We start from the raw sequence: 27,069 nt of genomic DNA on the forward strand, positions 1-27,069 counted from the left end.
GAAATGCATACCATGCTTAGAGAACTCTGTGTTTGTGTACATATATGTTTATGGTTGTGATTTTGTATTGAATTTTTAATATATTCCTATTTTCTGCTAGTTTGTTAGTGTTTCTATTTCATATAATTAAATATACTGTTTCTCGGTATTCTATGTAGTCTAACAACTAAACAAATTTGAAGTTGATTTTGTTCTTCATTAACAGGTGAAAAACTTGAGCCAGAGTCGTTTAGTGATCCCTGAAACCAGTTAGTTGGTAGCATATCCTGAACTCAAAGTCAGATTTCCTGACTTCGATTCAGAGCTCTTCCTACTGCCTCAGGTTGTCTCCTTGTAGTTTATGCTGCACATCATCCTTTATCAATATTTGAGAGGCTTTTTCTCCCCAGATTTTGAGTGAATTCGTTGTAGAAATCACAGGTAAGCTATTTTTCTTCATAGCTCACATTACTATGTCTTGATTGTAATTTATTAATTTTGTCTTTTAAATATTCTAATGTTACTAAACACCCAGGGCCAAATTAAATATTTGGAGAGAGTTTCTAGTAAGAATAAATGCCTCCAGAGAAGATTCTGTGGAAAAATGTTGTAATGATGAGCTTAAGAGTACCAATAACTTTTCTTTTTCATGTAAGGCAGTTTAGAGTCCAATTTCTGAAGGCACAGAGATGCCACTGGAATTAGAGATGAATCAAACACATTACATTTTAGGTTTATCTTAAGGTATATTGGCAAGAAGTAAAACAACAACTTATCAAAAGCTTGTTGCTTTTCCTGCCAGTGGCATAAGAATGTACATATAACAGTCTCAGATGTATTGTAATTTTCAGAGTTAAACCTCTTGAGGAAATGTTCATTTTCATGGTCTGTTTTCCCATAATTAAATGGTATTCTTGTTTGATAATTTCAGTGTATTTTCATGTAACTTATCTGGAAAGTTAACAGGATATAAATTGAGTTACAACTTCTCAATCTATTGCTATATAGTGGAGATATTCAATAAGGAAGTCACAGCACTTTTTTCCCCTCAGTATCAAAATATGTCGGTTATCTGTCAAGAAAATGAACGGAATCTGTGCTGTGTGTTATTGCACTCATGGGGAAATATTGTTTTGAGGCTACATGATCCTTGTTCTGGCCTCATGCAATTTAAAACATTAATTTTTGTTAAATACTGCTTTATAAAACTGAATGAAGAATTTAAGGGATTTTTTAATATAAAGCATGAGGTTTATAAATTGTGCCCTTACTCTGCCTGTTAAACATGCTTACTCTTCTCTGCCCTGTAGTGCTAATTCTGATGAGAGAGAGAAAAAATATATCATTAGCAACTATCTTTAAGGCATTTTTTCAGCAATAAGCTAGAAACTCTTCTGTTTGTTTGTTTGTTTTTGAGACGGTGTCTTGCTCAGTCACCCAGGCTGGAGTTAGAAACCCTTCTAATGGTGTTTGTATGGAAAGGGGAGTATGGAGAGTCTGGCAAAAAGGGAATTTTAGCTCTACGTGTAGCCATATTTTTTTGAAAAGGAAACTATCCAAGTATTGCATGTGAAATTAAAATTTAATTTTAAAACATCTGTGATCTTTGATGGCACTTTTCCTCTTTCTTTAAAGTAACATAACCATACTGCTGAAGGTTGAGTTTAAAACAAAGATTGGAAAGTAATTATTCATAATTTCACCACCCTGACATAACTACTTTGAACTTCTTCTTCTTTTTTTTTTTTTTTTTTTTTTGAGACAGAGTCTCGCTCTGTCACCCAGGCTGGAGTGCAGTGGTGCGATCCCAGATCACTGCAACCTCCACCTCCTGGCTTTAAGCGATTCTCCTGCCTCAGCCAACAGAGTAGCTGGGATTATAGGCTCCTGCCACCACACCCGGCTAATTTTTGTATTTTTTGTAGAGACAGGGTTTCACCATGTTGGCCAGACTGGTTTTGAACTCCTGACTTTAAGTGATTGCCCACCTCAGCCTCCCAACACTTTGAACATTTTGATGTTTTTCCTTCCAATCTTTTTTCTTATGTATCTGTTGTTGTTATTATTATTATTTAGGGTCTCACTCTGTCACCCACACTGGAGTGCAGTGGCATGATCTCAGCTCACTACAACTTGCACCTCCCAGGTTCAAGCCATTCTCCTGCCTCAGCTTCCAGAGTAGCTGGGATTACAGGCGCCCACGACCATGCGTGGCTAATTTGTATTTTCCGTAGAGACAGAGTTTCACCATGTTGGCCAGGCTCGTCTTGAACCCCTGACCTCAAGTGATCCACCCATTTCTGCTTCCCAATACTTTGAACATTTTGATGTATTTCCTTCCAATCTTTTTTCTTATGTATTTATTGATGATGATGATGATGATGATGATGATGACAGGGTCTCACTCTGTCATCTAGGCTGGAGTGCAGTGGCACTATCATGGCTCACTGCAGCCTCGACTTCGCGGGCTCCAGCAATCCTCCCACCTCAGCCCAGCCTCCCTAGTAACTGGGACCACAGGCGCGTGCCACCATGCCCAGCTAATTTTTGTATTTTTGGTAGAGATGAGGTTTTGCCATGTTGCCCCAGCTGGGCTCAAATTCCTAAGATCAAGCAATTCACCTGCCTCAGCCTCCCAAAGTGTTGGGATTACAAGTATGAGCCAACATGTCTGGCCTGTATCTGTTCTTTTAATATAATCCATATACTTTCTCATAAATATTTCATTGATAACTTTGTAATATAATTTTTAAAATAGCTTTCACATACTTTTATTGTTTGTAGAGCTTGTAAAGAAATATTTGATCCTCACGGTATCCCTTTGAGGTAAATAGAATAAGTTTTAGCCCCATTTTGCATATAAGGGTATTGAAGCAGATGCTCCTATAATGCCTCTACTTGGTACTGTAGTAGACTTCTGTTCATGACAGAAGTACTTGCTAACACAGGCAAGTGAGTGCATTTAATGTTGAAAGAACAAAACAAATCGTTCTGTAGACTCTTACTCCCTGGACTTAGTCCTTCCTTCCTGGGCTACGTGAACCTTTGAACAGCAGTAGGCAATGCTGAAAATACAGATTTTGTAAGATTTTAGTAAGTGCTCTAAACACCCAAGAATCTTGAAGTGATATAATGAAAGTTACAGCAAATGTGGTTTTAAACTTGTTTTTTCTTTTTTGTTTCACCTTGAAAAAAAGAAACAATCAGTAGCTTTTAAATATAAAAGATTAAATCTAACTACTTGTTCTGAATTACTATGGTAGGGTGAGTGAGAACTGAGGCTCTGTGTATGAAAGTTGAAGTCTTATCATACTGAGTAGGTTACCAGTGGAGAAATGTTCCTAGGAAACTGTCTTGTAGAACTTAAATGTGTCAAATTTGAATTCTGTGGCTATTTGTAACTTTCTGAAGTCCTGAGCATTGTTACTAGGTTTCAAAGGCAAAATATAGCAAAATAATTCTGAGTTTTTAAATTTCTTTCAGTTTGAACTGTAAGGCATGTTACAATTGTGCCTATTCATCTTGTGAGGAAAGCTCTAAATTTCATCTTACTGTTCAGAGTAGTAAAGACCACTAGCTGCTTTGCCTCCCTGTGACTAAAGTTTTCTGTTTTCAGCTTTTGGCTGAGGAAATTCCTCTGCCATCGAGTGTCCTCTGTTTTTCTTTTAGGAAATCTTCCTAGGAAGCAAATTTAATTTGTAAGTCAGTTGATTAAAATGAAAAACACTTTGATGGGATTAATTTCCGTTTATTATATTATAGTTTTTATAAATGTTCTTCAATTTTCCTTCTCAAACATGTTGTCTTTTACTTGCAGTCTTCATTGGCTTTTGAAAGGGTAAACGATTTAGGATTTGTTGCCTGTAAAAGAAAGAAACATTCTTTCTACCTCCTCTCTTCAGTGTTGTCTCACAGCTGCAGGTTTGAGCTGAAGAGCCATGTAAAATGTAAGAAAATAGAGGAGCAGTGTTCCTTGAACTAATAAGGACCCTTTCCCTGGAATTATTAACTATGAATTTTATGTTTGAGTTCAGATACTAGGGACCTTTGTTACTTCTGCTTTCTCATACAGTAGTTCCCCTTTATCCATGGGGGTATATCCGAAGACCTCCAGTAGGATGCCCGAAACCATGGATAGTAACAAATCCTATACATATGGTATACATGAATTTCTCTTTCTTCACAATTTCACAGATTTATCTTTACTGTAGATCTTAGCAACCTCAGCATTTATATTTTTTTCCTTTTGTTAAGTCGGGAACTTTTACCTTTTCGCTTGAAGAAGCACTTTACAGCTTCTCTTTGGCATATCCAAATTGGCAGCCTTACTGCTCTTCTGCTTTGGGACCATTGTGAAGTAAAATAACACCAGCCCTGCGATACTGCCACAGTCGATCCGATAACCTAGAAGGCTGCTAAGTGACTAATGGGCAAGTAGTGTATACAGCATAGATATGCTGGACAAGGGGAGGATTCCCATCCTGGGTGGGATGGAGCAGGACAGCATGGGATTTCATCACACTACTCCAAACAGTGTACAACTTAAAATTTATGAATTGTTTATTTCTGAAACTTCCCATTTAATACTTTTGGACTGTAGTTGACCACAAGTTAACACACCTGGCAAAGAAAAACCACAGATAAGGGAGGACTACCATATATGCTGATTACGTTGCTTTTCGCACACTCCAGGCTTGAATTATATTGTTTTAGAGCTACCTACCTTAGTATGAATCTGGATTTCCAAACACGTAAGGACCCAGAGCTGTGTGGTCCTTCTCAGGTGTTTTCTCAGATGGTGTTTTCTGTTTCCTTCAGCTTTCTAGTGCATCTATGAATTTATTAGGATAATTAACAGTTACTTTAGCCAGTTACCCCACCCATTCAATTCCTGTTTCTCTGTTTTTCTCGTGTATTTAAATAAATACCATTACACACATCAGCCATTACCCTCTTTCCACGTCCCCTACTAGATTATGAACTGTAAAATAATAAGGGTTGTTGGGTTTTTTAAATCTTATTTACCTCTGTATCTTTGATGCCTAACAGTGACACATGATAAACTGAAAAACATTGTTTTTCAGCTTAAAAAAAAAACTCATAACTCTTCTTGATAAATACGTAAATTCCCTTTTCTGATATACCCTGCATGATATACCTTTCATGATATACCTTGGTGTGGTTTTACTCGCTCCAAGATGTGAGTAAAAAGTATACATATGTATCTTTACCAAACAAGAACATTAACTTTTTGTACTTTGTGTACTTAACAAGCTTGGTTATGTTTTTTGCTTTTTCTTCAAATACAAAATTGACTGTCACTGAAAACACCTTTTCATATATCACATGGCCTCCTAGAGGGAATAAGGCTTTACTGGCATTCCCTATTCCAGCTTATATGTACCCACCTTTTTACTGTTTCATAGTACACCCATGTCCCAGGAAATTGGGTAAGTACTTTACACTAAGGAAATAATTCCAGGTTTTATTGGATTACTTTAACTCTTAGTTCAGGCACTGGTCCAGAAGTCGTCTTACTTGGGCAATCACCTTCTTGTTTACTAATAATAAAAGCAGTGCTTAGATTGCCTCTGCAGGAAGGGCAACTTGTGACCAACAGGCACCATGAAAAAGCCAACGAGGTGGACTGTGACCTCAAAAGGCAGCACTCTGGTTGTAAAACGACAACTTTTGCTTTGGAAGAGAAAGTGTTTTTTATTTTCCCTGCGTTACACCGTGCTTTACAAAAACTGATATAAAATACTATTCCTCGATGTTTTGGTTTTGTGGAGTTTTTTTCTTCACAACACATTTTGTGTCCTAACATTGACAGTTCTCCATCAAGGTTCAAGTGAGGGGGCAAAAGGCATATACAGTGATCCAGTTGCCTAGCAAAAAATCTGAACTGTACCAGTTTCTCTTTTGATGATCTAGTACTTCTGTGATTTTTAAGAAAATACCTGATTTAAGTTTCTAAAATTTTTACTTCAAAAAAATCATATAGTTTCACATAAGGAATTTGGAGAAGAAAATCACAAAGATAGAAGATTAATTTTTGTTTCTAATTCTGGCCTCTTTTTCTCACTTTTTATTTTTCGAAAACAGAGTCTCTACAAGGAAGATAACAGACTCTAAAATTCTACAAAGCAAACCTACACATCACTTAACACCAGACACCATCTGGGTTACATAATGAAGGTGATCAACAAATGTTTGTTGAAATATAAACTCTCTAGGCATTTGCATTAGATGGAGGCTGGATTATTTCTTTTGTGGCCAAAATCCCCCACTATATTTAGCTTCAAAAAATTTGTAAGTAGTATATTGTTAGTACAACTCACCCTTTTTTACTAAACTGATTATAAGACTACAGTTAAAGTATATGCAGGCCACAGTTTATAGATTCTAGTCCTGGTGTTTTTCCCAGTTATTTTGAACTTAGAAACTAGCTTTACCTTCAAAATATATTAAGAATCTGACCACTTCTCACCATCTCTACTACTGCTATTCTGATCTAATTCTTTCAGTTGTTTTGTTGCAGTCGCTTCCCAAATAATTTCCTTACTTTCTCTTTTCCCTCACCACCTTCATTCAGTCTGTTCTCAAAATAGCAGCCAGAATGATCCTATAAACTGTTAAATTTTATGCCTTATCTGCTGAAAACCTTCCAGTAGCCCTAGTTAGCTTTCAGACCTCATCGCCTTTTGCCACTAGTTTAGTCCAGCCACATTCGCCACCTCCTCAGTCACACCAGGTGGACTCCTTTGCTGTAGTTGTTTCCTCTGCTAGGGCCACTCTTTCTCCACATACATGCCTAGTTCTTTCATCTCCTTTAGGGCTTTCCCCAAAGATTATCTCAGTGAAGCCTTTCATGGCCTCTGTATATAAAAAATTGCAGACACCCCCTTTCCTTGAACTGTTCCTAACCTCTTTCCCTGCTCTGTTTTTTCTTGGTACTTCAAAGTATGTATCATTATTCATTTTACTTATTTTATCTTGTTTTTTGTCTGTTCTAGTACACTGTGAACTCTATGAGTGCAAGGATCTTTGCCTGTTTTGATGACTACTGTATTCCCAATGCATAGAAAATGCCCAGGATGGTAGATAATATTTGTTGAATGAATGGATCAGTTTCTCTATAGTTTGGTTCCCAGGGTAGCCTACCAACATTTTAAAATAATTAATAAGGCTGGGCGTGGTAGCTCACGCCTGTAATCCCAGCACTTCGGGAGGCTGAGGTGGGTGGATCATGATGTCAGGAGTTCAAGACCAGCCTGGCCATGATGGTGAAACTCCATCTCTACTTAAAAAAAAAAAAAAAAAAAAAAAATTAGCTGGGCGTGGTGGCAGGCACCTGTAATCCCAGCCACTTGGGAGGCTGAGGCAGAGAATTGCTTGAACCAGGAGGTGGGAGTTGCGGTAAGCAGAGATCAAGCCACTGCACTTCAGCCTGGGCAACAGAACGAGACTCATCTCAAAAATAAATAAAATAAAATAAAATAAAAATCAATAATAGTCATAGGAGTCTGGGCTATCAGTTTTAGGTCTAGAGAGCCATATTTTCTGTCCACCCCCACCCTGGTGCCCAGCCAAACACACCCCTCCTTATGCCCTTCTCTTGAAGCAGCAAGCCTTATGTTTAGACCCTAATTGTCTCTCCGTACCCCAACCCTCCCCCAAAACCTAATATTTAATTACTCCCAAATTGCCTCTTCTCTCTCCTCATCTTTTTCCCTCTCATCTCTCATATAAAAACCTACGGTGAAAGAGTTTTTAACTGAACCCCAGTTAACTGCCTGGCAGGATTAGCCAGTGTTCTCATTCCCACTGTAAAACATATTGATTAATGTCCACAGCCTACTGATTGCTTTTAGCTAAACGTTCACAGCTGGTAGACTACTCTCTAGTAAGCCTCTTTTCCTTCCTCCAGTTAAATTGTATGCATATCAAAGTCAGTTGTGTTTATTCCCAAACCTCTTTATACCAGTTTTCTAGCATAATAAAATATATAATTATAATATTCTAAATATATAATATGGTAATTTAAAAATGAATGAATGTTATATTTTAGAGTGCTTTTAGATTCACAACAAAAGTGAGCAGAAAGTACAAAGACTTCCCATATATTCCCTGTCCCCCCGCACACACACAGCCTCCCCAACTATCAATATCCCTGGCACCAGAATGCTGCATTTGTTACAATCAATGAACCGGTTTTAACACATCATCACCATAGTTTACATAGTGTCCATCACTCTTGGTGTTGGACAATCTGTGACTTTTGACAGATTTATAATGACATGTATCCACCATTGTATCACATAGAAAGTTTCACTGCCCTAAAAGTCAGGTGTTCCACCTATTCATCCTACTCCCCTGGCAACCACTAGTCTTCTTACTGTCTCCATAGTTTTGCCTTATCCAGGATGTCAAATAGGTGGATGGATTTACAACATGTGGGTGGGGTTTTCCTTATCCAAAATGCCTGGGACCAGAAGTGTTTCAGGCTTCAGATTTTTTCAGATTTTTGAATATTTGTATACACATAATCAGATAATGTTGGGAATGAGACCCAAGTCTAAACAGGAAATCCATTTATGTTTTATCCATTTATCTTACACATGGCTTGAAGGTAATTTTATAACAATGATTTTATTAATTTTGTGTATGAAACGAAGTTTGTGTACATTGAACCATGAAAAAGCAAAGGTGTCACTCAGCCACCCACATGTACAGTCTGTGATTGTTTGGCATCACCATTATTCCTGATTCTGAATTCATGTGCTACCAATAAGCAAATCATTTTCTTACACTGATTTGCACATAAGCACTTAACAGTAAAAAATGTGACATACCATTATTACAGTGAAAAATAATGTGTTCAGGGTAAGCAGCACAGTAGTATCACCAGTGCACCTGTGCCAGCTGTTAACAACAAACAATGGCAAGTTGAATAAACTAAATAGCATGTGCCAGTGTTTTTATTGTGACCCATGATGTGAAGTCCCATGTGGAATTTTTGTGTTTTGTATTTTCATACAATGAAGGAGAGCTCTTGTTCCACATCCTTGCCAGCATTTGGTGGTATCAGTGTTTGGGATTTAGGGCATTCCAATAGGTGTGTAGTGGTAACTCGTTATTGTTTTAATTTCCTCTTGGATCATCAAGTGGGCCCTCAGGAAATTTCAGATTTTGGAGCATTTTGAATTTCTGATTTTCAGATTAGGGATGCTCAATTTTTATAGCCTTTTCAGATTGACTTCTTTCACTTAGTGTAATATGCACTAAGTTTCCTCCATGTCTTTTCATGGCTTCATAACTCATGTCTTTTTAGCAGTGAATAATATTCTGTTATCTGAATGTATCACAGTTTAGCACTCACTTACTGAAGGACATCTTGGTTATGCCCAAGTTTTGGCAATTATGAATAAAGCTACTATAAACATCTGTGTGCAGGTTTTTGTGTGTACATATGTTTTCCATTCATTTGGGTAAATACTAAGCTAAGAAGTGCAATTGCTGGATTGTATGGCAAGAGTGTGTTTAATTTTGTAAGAAACTGCCAAACTGTTTTTTGAAATGTCTATACTGTTTTGTATTCCCACATAACGAAGGAGAGTTCCTGTTGCTCCACATCATTGTCAGCATTTAGTGGTGTTAGTGTTTGGGATTTTGGCCATTCTAATAGGTATGTAGTGGTAGCTCATTATTGTTTTAATTTGCAGTTATAGTTGGCCCTATGTATCCTTGGGTTCTGCATCCACAAATTCAATCAATTTGGGGTGGAAAATACAGTATTCGAGAGACACAGAACCTGTGGATACAGGGCCGACTTTTTGTAGTCATGGGTTCTGCAGGGCCAGTTGTGGGACTTAAGCATCTACAAATTTTGGTATACACAGGAATCCTGGAATCAATCCCACATGGGTATTAAGGGACAACTACACCTAATGACATATGATGTTGAACATCTTTTCATATGCATAATTACTATCTGTATATCTTCCCTTTTTTTGAAACAGTGTCTCACTCTGTCGCCCAGGATAGAGTGCAGTAGCGCAGTCATGGCTCACTGCAGCCTCGACCTCCCAACCTCCTGGGCTTAAGTGATCTTCTCACCTCAGTCTCTCTAGTAGCTGAGACTACAGATGCATGCCACCATGCCTGGCTAATTTTTGTGTTTTTTGTAGAGATGGAGTTTTGCCATGTTGCCCAGGCTGGTCTCAAGACCCTGGGCTCTGCCTGGGCCCTGGGCTCCCTCACCTCCACCTCCGAAAGTGCTGGGACTACCGGCATGAGCCATCATACCCAGCCCAAGTATCTGTATGTCTTCTTTGGCAAGTCTGTTCAGGGCTGTGGCCCATTTTGGGTTATTCATTTTTTTGTCTATATTTAAGCATCCTTTGTACATTTTGGATAACAATTATTTATCAGATGTGTCTTTTGCAAATATTTTCTCTCAGTATGTGGCTTATCTTCTCATTTCTTGATGTGTCTTTCTCACAGCAACATTTTTTAATTTTAATGAATTCTAATTTATCAATGTTTTTTTCATGGATTGTTCCTTTGTTGTCATATCTAAAATAACATTGACATAATCATCTAGGTTACCTCCTATATTATTATGTCATCATCTAGGATCTTGTAGTTTTGTGGTTAACATTTAGGGCTGTGATTCATTTTTAGTTTATTTCTGTGAAGGGGGTAAGGTCTGTGTCTAAATTCATTTTTTTGCATATAGATGTCCAGTCGTTTCAGCACCATTTGTTGAAAAGACCATCTTTGCTCAATTGTATTGCCTTTGTATTTGCTCCTTTGTCAAAGATCAGTTGCCTATATATATGTGGGTCTACTTCTGGGCTTTCTGTTCTGTTCTATTAATCTATTAACATTTTCTTTCACTGATACTACATTGTCTTGATTATAGTATGGTATGTCTTTAAGTCAGGTGGTGTCAGTCCTCCAACTTTGCTCTTCTCCTTCAGTATCGAATTGATTATGCTGAGTCTTTTGCTGCTCCATATAAACTTTAGCATCTGTTACCAGTAGCCACAAAATAACTTGCAGAGATTTTGATTGGTATTGCATTGAATTGTTATTGCATTGAATTGAATTGATAGATTAAGGTGATGAGAACTGACATCTTGACAATATTGAGTCTTCCTACCCATCAGCATGGAATGTCTCCACTTACTTAGTTCTTCTTTGATATCTTTCTTTTTTTTTTTTTTTTTTTTTGCACCAATCAATGTGCCTTTCTTTCTTTCCTTTTTTTTTTTTTTATTTATTTTTAAATTTATTTATTATTATTATACTTTAAGTTGTAGGGTACATGTGCATAACGTGCAGGTTTGTTACATATGTATACCTGCGCCATGTTGGTCTGCTGCACCCATCAACTCGTCATTTACATCAGGTATAACTCCCAATGCAATCCCTCCCCCCTCCCCCCTCCCCATGATAGGCCCCGGTGTGTGATGTTCCCCTTCCTGAGTCCAAGTGATCTCATTGTTCAGTTCCCACCTATGAGTGAGAACATGCGGTGTTTGGTTTTCTGTTCTTGTGATAGTTTGCTAAGAATGATGGTTTCCAGCTGCATCCATGTCCCTACAAAGGACGCAAACTCATCCTTTTTTATGGCTGCATAGTATTCCATGGTGTATATGTGCCACATTTTCTTAATTCAATCTGTCACTGATGGACATTTGGGTTGATTCCAAGTCTTTGCTATTGTGAATAGTGCTGCAATAAACATACGTGTGCATGTGTCTTTATAGCAGCATAATTTATAATCCTTTGGGTATATACCCAGTAATGGGATGGCTGGGTCATATGGTACATCTAGTTCTAGATCCTTGAGGAATCGCCATACTGTTTTCCATAATGGTTGAACTAGTTTACAATCCCACCAACAGTGTAAAAGTGTTCCTATTTCTCCACATCCTCTCCAGCACCTGTTGTTTCCTGACTTTTTAATGATCGCCATTCTAACTGGTGTGAGATGGTATCTCATTGTGGTTTTGATTTGCATTTCTCTGATGGCCAGTGATGATGAGCATTTTTTCATGTGTCTGTTGGCTGTATGAATGTCTTCTTTTGAGAAATGTCTGTTCATATCCTTTGCCCACTTTTTGATGGGGTTGTTTGTTTTTTTCTTGTAAATTTGTTTGAGTTCTTTGTAGGTTCTGGATCTTAGCCCTTTGTCAGATGAGTAGATTGCAAAAATTTTCTCCCATTCTGTAGGTTGCCTGTTCACTCTGATGGTAGTTTCTTTTGCTGTGCAGAAGCTCTTTAGTTTAATTAGATCCCATTTGTCAATTTTAGCTTTTGCTGCCGTTGCTTTTGGTGTTTTAGACATGAAGTCTTTGCCCATGCCTATGTCCTGAATGGTACTACCTAGGTTTTCCTCTAGGATTTTTATGGTATTAGGTCTAACATTTAAGTCTCTAATCCATCTTGAATTAATTTTCGTATAAGGAGTAAGGAAAGGATCCAGTTTCAGCTTTCTACTTATGGCTAGCCAATTTTCCCAGCACCATTTATTAAATAGGGAATCCTTTCCCCATTTCTTGTTTTTCTCAGGTTTGTCAAAGATCAGATGGCTGTAGATGTGTGGTATTATTTCTGAGGACTCTGTTCTGTTCCATTGGTCTATATCTCTGTTTTGGTACGATCAGAGTAGTGGTATTTCACCGGCGGCCCGCAAGGCCGGCGGACCCCGCCCCGCCCCCTCCTGGGGACGGAGGGGCGCCGGGGGCCTCCCACTTATTCTACACCTCTCATGTCTCTTCACCGTGCCAGACTAGAGTCAAGCTCAACAGGGTCTTCTTTCCCCGCTGATTCCGCCAAGCTCGTTCCCTTGGCTGTGGTTTCGCTGGATAGTAGGTAGGGACAGTGGGAATCTCGTTCATCCATTCATGCGCGTCACTAATTAGATGACGAGGCATTTGGCTACCTTAAGAGAGTCATAGTTACTCCCGCCGTTTACCCGCGCTTCATTGAATTTCTTCACTTTGACATTCAGAGCACTGGGCAGAAATCACATCGCGTCAACACCCGCCGCGGGCCTTCGCGATCTTTGATATCTTTCAACAGAGTTTTGTAGTTTTCATCATCTAGATCTTGTATATATTTTGTTAGTTTATATATAACTAAGTATTTCATTTTGGGAGGTGCTAATGTAAATGGTAATATGTTTTTAATTTCAAATTTCACTTGTTCATTGCTGGTATATAAGAAAGCAGTTGACTTTTGTACCTTAAACTTTTATCCTGCAACCTTGCTATAATTGCTTATTAGTTCTAGGAAGTTTTTTCCCCCCCCCCCAATACTTTCAGATTTTCTCCATATAAACTCATGTCATTTGCAAGCAAAGTGAGTTTTGTTTGTTTCCAATCTGTATACTTTTTACTTCCTTTTCTTTTTTCTTTTTTTTTTTTTTTTTTTTTTTTTTTGAGACGAAGTTTTCACTCTTATTGCCCAGGTTGGAGTGCAGTGGCGCTACTTCAGCTCACTGCAACCTTCACCTCCCAGGTTCGAGCGATTCTTCCACCTAAGCCTCCCGAGTAGCTGGGATTACAGGTGACTGCCACCACATCCAGCTAATTTTTTATATCTTTAGTAGACACGGGGTTTCTCATGTTGGCCAGATTGGTCTCGAACTCCTGACCTCAGGTGATCTGCCCGCCTCAGCCTCCCAAAATACAGGGATTACAGGCATGAGCCTGGCCTTTTATTTCCTTTTCTTATCTTACTGGATCAGCTAGTACTTCCAGTACAATGTTGAAAAGCAGTGGTAAGAGGGGACATTCTTGCCTTAATGGGAAGCTTTGAATTTCTTGCCATTAAGTATGATGTTAGCTAGAGGTTTTTTGTAGAGATTCTTCATCAAATTGAGAAAGTTCTCTTTTCCTAGTGTGCTCAAGTTTGTCTGTTTTTAATGAATGGGTGTTGATTTTTGTCAAATGCATTTTCTGCATCTATTGATACGGTCATGTGACTTTTTTTCTTTAGCCTATTGATGTGATGGATTACATTAATTGAATTGTAAAATATTATAGGAAAAAGAATCCTGGAAAGATTCTGCACTCAGATTGCTTTTTAAGTTCTTGTTATATTTTTAAAATCTGAAACTAGAAATTATAGGCAGGACATTCTGGATGTGGAAAATGCAATGTTATAGGACTCCGATTAGTGGATGAATACGCGAAGGAAAGGCTTTGGACCTACATAAAAAGATTGGTGAATGGAAAAATATTAATGTTTTTAATTAAAATATTTAAGTGCATTTTTTTTTTCTGATTCTTTCAATCAACTTTTTCAGTTAACCAGCAGCTAATTGTTTGGCTAAGTGAACTTCTACTTTACTTCCTCCTATCCAGCTGGATCTCTGATATTGGGTGTCTACTTGGTTGAACTTCTGGGTTTTTGCTTTCAAAGAGTTTGCTAGTAAGGCAGTAGAATCTTAGTTGATGAAATTTTTAGGTAGTATAAAGAAGTGAAAAAACTTTCGACTAAAAGCAAAAACAGTTGCAGGGAAAGGTTCTGGGGACTCACTGAGAAGACTTGCCTTACCAAGGGGTCTTTCACAAAAGTCTCTTCCTTCTCTTTCTGCTTAGAGTGTTCTCCTGTCCCCAACCATTCCTTTTTGCTTAACCTACTACTACTCCTATTCTTAGAAGAGATCCCAATCTTATATGTCTATAAAACAGCACAGGTAATGTAAATGAATGAAGTGAGCAGAGTGGAGACTATGTTAGAGACAGCTGTTACCCAGGACCAACCAAATGTTGCCTTTGTTGGATGTAGGCTGGTTTGGGCAGATTTTTTTTAATAAAGGAATTCAAAGATTTGTCTTATAACTGCCCATTTTCCTATATTGGCAACTTACTCAAATATTTTAAAAAATATACTGCAGACTCCCCCAAAAATGTGCATGTTGAATGTGGCCTGTGGGCTTCCAGTTTATAGACTCTACTTTTTAAAGCACTCTCAGGCAGCTTTTTCCTGTCGTAGTATTTGTGTACGTCAGTATTGCATTTAGCATGTTTTTTAATGATTATTTCCCTTCTACTGAAAGTGAATTATACCTTGAGGGCAGTATCCATATAGACAACATACTACTCATATTTAAATTTCCAGCCCTAGTATAGTGCCTAGTATTTGGTTAATTTCAATCAGTGTTTGGGTAAATGAACAAGCAGACACATTTGTTAGTTTTCCTCTTTTTTTTTTTTTTTTTTGGGACAGAGTTTCGCTCTTGTTGCCCAGGCTGGAGTGCAATGGCACAATCTCGGCTCACCACAACCTCCGCCTCCCAGGTTCAGGAGATTCTCCTGCCTCAGCCTCCCAAGTAGCTGAGATTACAGTCATGTACCACCATGCCAGGCTAATTTTCTATTTTTAGCAGGGTTTCTCCATGTTGTTCAGGCTGGTCTCGAACTCCCGACCTCAGGTGATCCACCCGCCTCGGCCTTCCAAAGTGCTGGGATTACAGGCGTGAGGAGCCACCGCGCCCGGCCCAGTTTTCCCTTTTTTTTTTTTGAGGCAGAGTCTCGGTCTGTCGCCCAGGCTGGAGTGCAGTGGCGCGATCTTGGCTCACTGCAAGCTCCGCCTCCTGGGTTCATGCTATTCTCCAGCCTCAGCCTCCTGAGTAGCTGGGACTACAGGCGCCTGCTACCACGCCCGGCTAATTTTTTGTATTTTTAGTAGAGATGGGGTTTCACCGTGTTAGCCAGGATGGTCTCGATCTACTGACCTCGTGATCCGCCCGCCTCGGCCTCCCAAAGTGCTGAGATTACAGGCGTGAGCCACCACACCCGACCCAGTTTTCCCTTTTTTACTGGGTAAGAGATTGAAGTCACTTGAGTAAATGTTGAGCAAAATTGATGTTAAAGATTCAGTACTTAGACATGAATATCTAACATAAATGGAAAGTTGAAAATTCCAGTACAGAATATACATCAATTAGCCATGTTCACTAAAGTAGACATGAACACTGACTCCATTTTTTGAAGATAGTCTCGCTCCTTACAAATAATAAAGGAGAATGTATATATGAGGAAACATTTAGAGAGTGTATTGAGTGTCCCCCGGTTTCAGAGTTAATCCATTTAAAAGATACATAATCTGCAAAAGTGCCTGCTTGAGCAATAAATAAATACTAATTGAATGAGGAGCCTCCTTCAGTTGAGGAGTAAGGTGTGGCTTTAGGCAAAGTCTGTCCACAACATTATGATGAAGCTATGAAATCAAATGTATATTTAACAAACGCCCATGATATGCTCAAAACTGGAGTGGGGGAAATTTAAAGGTAAACAAGGCACTGTTCATAACGTAACAAAACATATAACTAAGGTTTAGAAAAGGCAAGTGTAGAACAGTGAGTCAAGTATTATGATGGGTGTTTAGTACAGAATGCTCTGGTAGTACATAAAAGGGGCATCTGATACATTCTTGATTGATCCAAGAACACATACTGAAAGAAGACACATCTAAGGTGAGATGTGAAGGATAAGAAAGTATAATTGGCCAGACAAGAGAGACTGGGGTACTAGGAAGTATTCCAACCAAAGACAACAAGTGGCAGTTGCAGATGTAGAGGTCAGAGAATATGGTGCGTTTTCTCAGAATGAATCAAAGACATAAATGTAAGAGCTGAAATTATAAAGCTCTTAGAAGAACACATAAGGGTAAATCTTCACAACCTTTGATTAGGCAGTAGTTTCTTAAATATGACACCTAAAGCACAAGCAACCAAAGAAAGAAAAATAATTTGTACTTTAAAGTTAAAAATGTTTATACTTCAAAGAATACTATCAAAGTGAAAAGACAACCCAGAGAATGGGAGAAAATATTTGAAAATAGTATATCTGATAAGTGTCTAGTATCTACAATATAAAATGAACTCTTGCAATTTTGCAATAACTACAATTTTTTAAATGGGCAAAGGAGGGCGAGTGTGGTGACTTCACCTGTAATCTCAACACTTGGGAGACTGAGGTGGGTGGATCTCTTGAGGCCAGGAGTTTGAGACCAGCCTGGCCAATAGGGCGAAACCCTGTCTCTACTAAAAATACAAAAATTAGCTGGGCATGGTGGTGCATACCTGTAATCCCAGCTACTACTTGGGAGGCTGAGGCACAAGAATCGCTTGAACCCAGGAGGTAGAGGTTGCAGTGAGCCAAGATCACACCAGTGCACTCTGGCATGGACAACAGAATGAGACTCTATCTAAAAAAAAGCACACAAAAAAAACACAATTTGAAATAGGATTTGAATAGATAGTTCTCCAAAAAAGATATACAAATGCACAATATGCATAAGAAAAGATGCTTAACATCAGTACTCATTAGGAGAATACAAACCAAAATCACAATGACATACCACTTCACATCTACTAGGATGGCTGTAATAAAAAAGACAATACCAAGTGTGCTGAGGATATGGAGAAATTGGAACCCTAATACATTACTAGTGTGAATGTAAAATGGTGGAGGTGCTTTGAAAAACAGTTTGATTTTTCCTCAAAATATTAAACATGGTGGTACCAGATGTTCCAGCAACTCCACTCCTAGGTATATGCCCAAGAGAATTGAAAACATGTCCACACAAAAATTTATACACAAATATTCATAAGCAGCAGCATTCATAATAGCCAAAAATTAGAAACAACCCAAGTCTATCAACTGATATGTGGATCAACAAAATGTGCAATAGCCATCCAGTATATTATTCAGCCATAAAATGAAATGAAATACTGATACACGCTACAATGTGAACCTTGAAAACTTTATGCTAAGTGAGAGTAGCCAGACACAAAAGGCCACATATTATATGATTCTGTTTATATGAAATATCAGAATAGGTACATTTATAAAGACAGAAAGTAGGCAGGCATGATGGCTAACACCTGTAATCCCAACAGTTCGGGAGGCTGAGGCAGGAGGATTGCTTGAGGCCAGGAATTCAAGACAGCCTGGGCAGCATAGCAAAACCCTATTTCTACAAAAAAAATTAAAAATTAGGCAGGCATGGTGGCACAAGCCTGTGGTCCTAGCTACTCAGGAGGCTGAGGCAGAGAGATCACTTGAGACAAGCAGTTTGAGGCTTCAGTGAGCTATGATTGTGCCACTGCATTCCAGCCTGGGTGACGGAGCAGGACCCTGTGTCTTTAAAAAAAAAAAAAAAAAGATAGATTAGCAGTTGCCCAGGCCTAGGAGGACTAGTAGGAAGGGAGAATTGGGATTGTTTGCTAAAGGATATTGTGTTTCTTTTTGGGATGATGAAAATGTTCTAAAATTGGTTAGGGTGTTGGTTGCACAACCTTGTAAATACATTAAAAACCACTGAGTTGTATGTAGTAAAGGGGGGAACTTTATGGTATATCAATTATGTCTTCTAAAAAAGGCAACTTAGTATGCTTTTTGGCATGAGTTGGGGTTGAGGAATATGAAAAGATAATGCTGACTGAGTTGGAGGGATTCGGGTGAGTTCGGTTGAAAAGCTTTGACAGAGATAATATGGCAGTTGGGAAATATCCTAAGAACATATAGTGATTACTAAGAGCATAGAGGGCCCAGTTGTGATTGGATGCCGTACATTTATAGTAATACTCTCTATTTTGTCTTTTTTTTTCCTCCATCATCTTGAGCCAAAACTTAAGAGTTGATCTACTTCTGGTGTATAGAGAGATACAGTACAAGAGAATTGAGTGCTGGCAAAAGAACATTTGCAATGTAGCCGTCGAAGCTAAGCTGGACAGAGAAGGGGAAATCAAGGGCCATAAGAATAGAGGTTTGCATGTTTAAAGGTCAGTTGTAATAGGAGAATTAAGAGAGCTGAAATGATGGGAGATGGTGGTAAGAGATTTTTGGGTATGAGGTTGATAAACCAAGCAACCTGATGTTTTAAAGGAACCAAGGGTTTTGCATAAAGCCTGTAGCATGGAAAATGAAATGGGCAGAATCTCACCTCTCAATTCTGAGGTGTATGGTTGGAGAGGGAGTGGTGGGGAAGGAATATGCTGCATCTCTATGAAAAGACTTAGGGAAGTGGGGTTAGCATGTGTAAACTAAGAAAAGGGCGCTTGAAAAGAGCCAACCCCAGAAACCGGAAGTACAAATATGCTTCCAGCACTGTCCAACACATTTAGAATAACATAGTCACATTGGTGTGATCATCCCTATTACTGGGAAAGATTACTAGAGCAATCTTAGTTGAGGAACATTTCTTCAGTTCCACCTAATTTCCTTTGTTCTGGCCATATATTGACCATAGCAATGTTCTGATTATGATCTGGCCTACTAGATGACTACAGAGAGAGAATGTGTTCACTGGTCAGTAAGTATCTGGTGCACTTAATATAATTCTCATTACAATCTTTATAATCATTAAAATATTTTAAATTGGCACTCTTTTATGTATCAATTTTTTTCAGTGAGTGGTTAGTGTTAGAGGGAATTTTGGGATTTCCAAAGCTCAGGACTAGACCCTGGTTCAAAGTGTAAGTGGCAAAGTAATACCATTTTTGTGAGGCTTCCTGGTAGAAGCTGGATAAGTCCCCTCTACTAAGAAACATCTGCATGATAGACCTGTTTATATAAAGTGCAGTGAAGAGCCAAAGTTGTATATTGCTTTGCCTTTGAACAAATTTCTCTTCTTTCCCCTTCTAGAGCAGCATTCATCACATTTCTTAAGTGCTTTGCGTAAAATTTCAAAGTTCACTGTGACCCCCGTACTGGGACATCATCAGGCACAGATGCTACATGTGAAGGGCTTTTGGCAGTCAGTGGCTTGGTAGCCATGATTCCATTTGAATCACTCCCTCGTGGACCATATGAAACACATTCTCCCAGGATCCCAGACATATTATTGGGAATCATTGTATTTTCCAACTTACTGGACTAGTTTAGAGGCTTTTGGGTTTCACTGCACTTTTCTTCATTTCCTTCTTTTGTTCATCTTGGCCCCTTAACCTTCCACCCACTTTATTACTCATCTCTTAGGGACCTGACTACTCAGTAACACTGAGAAAAATGTATCTGAAACCATATGGGTTTGAGTACAGCAAACTTAAGAGAGGGGAAATAAAAAAGGAAAAAATGTGTGTTCTCTGAACTTCCTTTGTTTATATAATCTGTTTATATGTTGTTAAGGTTATGTTATCCAGCTGCCTCCCCACATTTCAGAAATGACTAAAGATACCTGGAAAACACTCTAACAGGGTCATGTTGGCATAGTGAATGAAAAGACACTTCATTTGTCCCCGCACCAGATAATATATCTTCTTTTGAGGCATAGGAGCAATGCCAAGAGCTTTAAATGCTGAATCTCAAGGTTCTTGAAAGGCCATTGACTTCTAGGCATTCTTTTAGAAAGAAACCAGTCAATGCCAGGCGCAGGGGCTCACACCTGTAATCCTAACACTGTGGGAGGCCAAAGCGGGCAGATCACTTGAGGCTAGGAGTTCAAGACCAACCTGGCCAATATGGTGAAACCCCATCTGTACTAAAAATACAAAAATTAGCTGGGCATGGTGGCACGTACCTGTAATCCCAGCAACTTGGGAGGCTGAAGCACAAGAATCACCTGAACCTGGGAGGCGTGGGCAACAGAGCGAGACTGTGTCAAAAAAAAAAAAAAAAAAAAAAAAAAACCGCCAGTCAAGTGAGTTCCTTAAGGTATATACCTAGTCATTTGAATGTTTGCTCACTATGGATAGTCTATATGGTATCTAACAGATATTACAGTTTTCTTTTCGTAGAATGAACATTGGCATTGGCGTGAGGTGATGTTAGCAGCCGTTAAAGCCCAGGCTTTAATCTGGCATTCGTATAATGTGAATTAAAACTTAAGTACACTTGAGTCAGAGTTATTCAGTAAAACATGTAGAATAGAATTTTGTGGCATTTATTAGAGCTATTCCACTTGTTAACAGCTTATCTTGAAGGAGCTGAAAAGAGGTAGCAAGTGTTCCTGCAGTAGAATAAAGTGCTTACTCTGGTTGAGTGAGAAGTTCCTCTCTACTTTGCATGCTCTACCCACTGTAATGGGTAATATTTTTACAAAGATGTGTTTTTCCCATCAAGCTATTTATGGAACTTGGCCTGCTAAATAATAAACTTAGAAGTGAGAATAAGTAAGAATAAGGAATAAAACATCAATGTTATCTTTTGGAAATAAATCACTCCATTGAACATGGAGAATGTGGTCTTCGTGTCATCGGCATTTTCTTCATATTTCCGCTTCAGTGGAATGATCCTGCCTCTACTTTGCTGCTGTGCATTCCTTTTAATTGCTGTTTCACTAGGTCTCCTTAGCAGCAGCACCTGAAATAACTCCTGAGGAAGCTCCTAAGTGAATTCTCATAATTTGCTTCTCAATTCTCCCAGTTGATTGAGGCACTCTTTTTCTTGAGTGCTTTGCAGTTCTACGTAAGTGGCTGATGTTTGGGGTCACTGCTGAATGTTTTGTTTGAATATCCCTTTCATGATGAAGGGAAGGCTGCTGCTTTTAACTACATGGGATGATGCCCTTGGTAGTAAGCCTTGAAAGGCAAAAATCATTTGTCATAGTGATATGCTAAATGAAATTATTCTTTGTCACTTTGTCCTTTTGTCCATTCAGTCTGATAACCTCAGTTCTTGTGATTTGTTTGTTTTCTTCAATTAAGCTTAGTTGTTTCCTGTACCCAGGTGCATGCTATTTCTGCTCTTGGTTATGATGGTATGTGGAGCATATTTCTGACCTGGAAGTGTGGTTTCTTTGACTCAGAGCCACATCAGCATGCCTTCCATCCTCTACTTCCTTTGCATTATTTCCTTTTGGAGGGCTCAGTTTGCCACCATTTAATCTACAGATGATTCATCTGGGACTGAGAACTGGTAATGCTGTAATAACAATACCTTTCTTTATATAATACTCAATGCACTTACTACCTTAGACTTTCTCTGTTTATGAAGCACTTTCATTTTAATCCCTCACAGTAACCCTTTGCGTTAAGTCAGCAATTTTGTCTTAGTCTAAGATGGTGAAATTGTAGCTCAAAGAGCTTAAATAACTTGCTCAGAGTGGCAGTGCTTCTGAGTTACCCTGCTTAACAATTTCTACAGGAAATGAATACTTTTGAAGATACTCTGGATAAATAAAAAGGAATTTTCCAAACCACATCCCAGTTGTTAAAACCTAACTTGTTTTCAGTCTGGTCAGTTGATGAGACCAAGGTTAAAAGGCCCATTCACCATACAGTTTAAATTGATGTGTCCAAGTCAAGAAAATAAATATTTAGGTCAGTTTTTATTCTGTTGCTTATGTGATAAAGTTCAGGAAGGCTGGCTCTTAAATTAGTGGAACTTGAAATGGAAGTAATTAAGCCATTAATTTTTTTATTACTATTCTCTTTTCCTTTCAGAGAGATGGAAAACTTGATGACTAGCTCCACCCTACCGCCCCTTTTTGCAGATGAAGATGGCTCCAAGGAGAGTAATGATCTGGCTACCACTGGGTAAGCAGCTGCTTTGGGACATTGGACTTCTCCATAGGCCTCAAAACAAAACTTCTAACAAAGGAAGAAGTCCTAAAGAGGCAGTTTTATATCATAAGAATAGAGGGTGCATTTGTTTCACTTTGCAGAGAGAGTGGCAGCCATCATAAACCACTTTGTAATCTGCATTCAATTATCTTTTGCAGTGCTCTGGTTTTTGTGAACTGATACAACAATATGTGGAATCTAGCAAACATTGGTGACTCCAGTTAAGAAAATTATATAGTCACCGTTAAGGAAATACCTGCCACAGAGCTAGCTCTAGAAAACAAATGCATTTTCTGTTCAAATTGCCATAGATATTAAAATAGTTTTTTCCCAAAGATCAGATTTTTTAATGTGGTTCTTTATTCAAAATGCTTAGTAACTTCAGCTGACTTCTGTTCGTTTCCCCATCCCACCTTGTTCTCCGTTCTGTGGGATCTTTTGAGAAATATGTAAAGAGATACAGAAAAGGGTTAATAACAGTAGTCTACCTCTTCCCTTAAAATCTCTGTTCCACTTGAATTTTTGTCCTTTCTAGATATTTAGAGGTTATTTGGCAAAGAGAAAATGTGTTCACTAATAGACTGAAGTGCTAGCTAATCCCTAAGATGAATTATTTTAATATTCTTTGGAGCTCTTTAAAAAATAGGCTATACTTTGTAATTCTGTTTCCTTCCCTCACATTTATTTCTCACCTCGTTGATATCCGCCTTTGACCTCACTACTCAGATGAAAGTATTCTCCAAGACTTTTCTAAAGGCTGCTTAGTTACTATATTCATTCAGTAAAAACTTTCTGAGTATCTACTATGTGCCATTGTTCTAGGCATTAGATAGAAAGCATTGATCAAAACAGATAAAAATCATAGGCCCTTTAAAGTTCAAATTCAACTTGTTGAATCAGACAATAAACAGGATAAATAAGTAAAACACATATTATTTTGATAAGAACTATAGTTTTGTTTTTTTTTTTTTGAGACGGAGTCTCGCTCTGTCGCCCAAGCCCCGCCTCCCGGGTTTACGCCATTCTCCTGCCTCAGCCTCCCGAGTATCTGGGACTACAGGTGCCCGCCACCTCGCCCGGCTAGTTTTTTGTATTTTTTAGTAGAGACGGGGTCTCACGTGTTAGCCAGGATGGTCTCGATCTCCTGACCTTGTGATCCGCCCATCTCGGCCTCCCAAAGTAGAACTATAGTTTTAAAAAAGAAAAAAGTGGAGAAAAGGGATAGGAAGGGTTTGGGGATGCAGTTTTAGACAGGATGGCCCAGAAAGTATTTAATGAGAAAGTGACTTGAATAAAGACCTGAAGGAAATAAGGCAACTAGCATGCAGTTTTCTGGGGAAGATTATCCTAGGCAGAGGGAGCAGTAGGTGCAAAAGCCCTGAGGCAGGAGAGTTTCCATCTTACCGAAATAGCCAGGAGGCCGGTGTGGCTAGAGCACACATAGCAGCAGAAGAGGCAGTAGAGGATTACATCAGTGCTTCTCAAACATGAATTGCCAAGAGAGCTGATGAAAATGCAGATTCTGATTTAGAAAATCTGAAGACCAGAGATTCTACATTTCTAACAAGCTCCCAGAGAATGCCAGTTCCGTTGGTATGAGACCCATACTTTGGGTAAGAAGAGACTAGATCATAGGGATCAAAATGTTTTTTAGAGATCAAAATAAACCCTTTAACTTTTACTCTGAAGTGGGAGAGCATTGGAGGGTTTCAGGCAGAATTATATGATCTGACTTACGGTTTAATAAGATCCCTCTGACTGTTGTATTGAGAATAGAGTGAAGGGAGCAGGGGCTGGAACGAGGAGACCAGTTAGGAGGCTCTTAAAATAATTCAGGAGACAGATGATAGCCTGAAGAACCATCATCGGGTGACTTTCACAAGAGTGTTTTTGGTGGAATAGTAGGGGCAAAAACCTCATTGGAGTGTGTTTCAAAAATAATGGGAATGAGGGGTAGTGAGAAGTATAGAATTCTAGATATATTTTGAAGGTATACCAAACAGAATTTGCCTGAAAGAAAGGATGAGGAATGTAAGAAAGGAGAAAAAAAGTAGTCAAAGACAACTCAAAAGTTTTGGCCAAAGCAACTGGAGGGATGGAGTTGCCGTTAGCTTAGTTGGGGAAAACAGAACAAGTGTGGGAGGGAGTTGTAGGAGCTCAGTTTTGGAAATTTTACGTTAGAGATGCTTATTAGATATCTAAGTGGAGATGTCACATATGCACTTTGATATCAGGTTCTGCTATTAGGGGGATGTTTAGGCGAGACAGAAAGTTGGGATTTATCAGCATATAACATTCAAAGCCACGAGACTGAGTGAGATCACCAAAGAAATGAGCACTCTATGGATGGAAGAAAGAAGAGATCTAAAGCCTGAGCTCTGGGATACTCCAGCATTTAAAAGTCAGACAGAGGCCGGGCACAGTGGCTCGTACCTGTAATCCCAGCACTTTGGTAGGCTGAGGTGGGTGGATCACTTGAGGTCAGGAGTTCGAAACCAGCCTGGCCAACATGGTGAAACCCCCGTCTCTAATTAAAAATACAAAAATCAGCCAGGTGTGGTGGCACGTGCCACCACACCCAACTACTTGGGAGGTTGAGGTGGGAGAATTGCTTGAATGCAGGTGGCAGAAGTTGCAGTGAGCTGTGATTGTGCCACTGCACTCCAGCCTGGGTGACAGAGCAAGCTCTGTCTCAAGAAAAGAAGAAAAAAGAAAGAAAGAAAGAATAGGAAGAGTCAATACAGTCTAAAACAAGTTGCTAGAAAGGTAGCAGAAAAGCCAGAAGAGTGAAGGGTCCTGGAACCCAAGTGAAAAAAAAAAGTATTTCAAGGAAGGGGAAAAGATCAACGTGTCAGATGCTTCTGGTACATCAGGTAAGATGGGGGCTGAGAAATGACACTGGATTTAGCATGGGTGTCATTGGTGGCTTTGACAAGAGTTGTAAACACAAATCTCCTTTGAAGTGGGCTTAAGGGAGGAGAAGTCAGTAAGTATAAACAAGTTATTTCCAGGGGTTGTGCTATAAAGGAAAGGAGAAAAATTGGGACCTTAACTGGAAGTGGGATTGAGTTTTTTTCTTTTCATTTTGTTTTGTGTTAAGAGAATTAATGTCATACGTATATGCTGATTAGACTGATCCTGTAGAGAGAAAAGAATTTGTATTGCCAGAAAGGACAGAATTGCTGAAAATCTGCCCCTGGGTAGACAAGAGTATGTGAGATCAAGGGTGCAAATAGAAGGGTTGTTGGCTTTAGCTAGGAACATGGATAGTTTATTCATGGTAACAAAAGATCCCCTTTTTTTTTTCCAGTCTTCGTCCAACTTGTCAACAAGAAGGCATGTGATGCCTTGGCCATTCCTGTTCACTTAAATCAGGGATTCATGGGATTCTATTTTCCCATGTGAATTCCCAAGTGATTCCTGTCCACTTAAGTCAGGGATTCATAGGATTGCTACTCTTTCCCAAACCTAGTTCTTATATTTTACCAAAATAAGAATGTACAAGAATTAGTAACTTAAAAATTGATGGCACAGTTGAAATGAAAATGACAGTGAAAGAACAAGTTGTCTAACACATCCAAAATGATTGAAATATTTGGAAAACAGCCCTGCAGAGATCAAACTGGATCTCGATGGTACCTCTTTTCAGCGAAAATGATTGGCATTGATTTCATAGCTTCTTTTACTTAACCTTTTTTAAAGGACCTCAAAAATGTAGGAATCTCCTGCTAAAATCATCTATTATGTTTCCTAGAAAGGGTCAGAAAAGTATAATTGCTTTCAGTACCAAGACAGTCTGCTTCCTGTTTTCATCCATTTCTCGGTCCACTGTAATCTGGGATTTATTCTCATAATTCCACTAAAACTATACTTAACTAAAATTGGCAGGGACCTTCAGGTCTTCAAATTTAGCAGATACTTTTTGGCCTATCTTATTTAACATCTGCAACTTTTTACTTGATTAGCCACTACCCTTCTCAAAAGTCTTCCTGCCTTGGCCTCTGTAGTCATCTTCTCTCCAGTTATCTTAATGCCCTTCTCAATCTCCTTCCTAGTTTTTTTACCTTGCTCATACAATGATATTACTTCAGCCGAGTTCTATCCTGACTTTTCCTTCTTCTCACTGTCTTTCTGGAGAATATCTAGCACTGCCCATTATTTCCATGGGCTAACGCCTCTCAAGTCTATCTTTATGCCCTTTTGTTCCACTTCTGTTTTCCTGGGGCATGTTTCCAGTTGTCTGTAGTACATTTCTACTTAATTATATTACAAGTGTTTCACATTTATCATTTTCTTGTCTGTCTGTCTGTCCACACACACATACATACCCCTGTTCTTACCTTGGTTAATATTAAGTACATAACCATCAATTGGAAGCCTCAGAATTACCTTTGACTCTTCTTTTCTTTCACTATTAAAGTCAATCAGTTATTAAGTTCTCTCCATTCTACCTTTTTTTTTTTTTTTTTTTTTGAGACAGAGCCTTATTCTGTCATCCAGGCTGGAGTGCAGTGGTGTGATCTCGGTTCACTGCAACCTCCATCTCCCAGGTTCAAGTG

General features: G+C 38.8%; 1 protein-coding gene across 3 annotated transcripts in view; it reads left to right on the top strand.

The window, feature by feature from the left end:
- The window catches only part of HMG20A (high mobility group 20A), a 69,508-nt gene that overhangs the window by 21,711 nt on the left and 20,728 nt on the right, over nucleotides 1-27,069 (top strand). For 2 of the 3 annotated variants that reach the window (XM_025389960.1, XM_025389961.1), the window contains exon 2: nucleotides 22,391-22,483. In XM_025389960.1, the coding sequence (XP_025245745.1) occupies nucleotides 22,395-22,483 (89 nt within the window). In that variant the 5' untranslated portion in view covers nucleotides 22,391-22,394. The remainder of the gene's footprint in view (nucleotides 1-22,390; nucleotides 22,484-27,069) is intronic. The other variant, XM_025389962.1, reaches the window with a different exon arrangement.

Source organism: Theropithecus gelada, chromosome 7a (genome assembly GCF_003255815.1).
Source record: "Theropithecus gelada isolate Dixy chromosome 7a, Tgel_1.0, whole genome shotgun sequence".
Classification (NCBI taxonomy): Eukaryota; Metazoa; Chordata; class Mammalia; order Primates; family Cercopithecidae; genus Theropithecus; species Theropithecus gelada.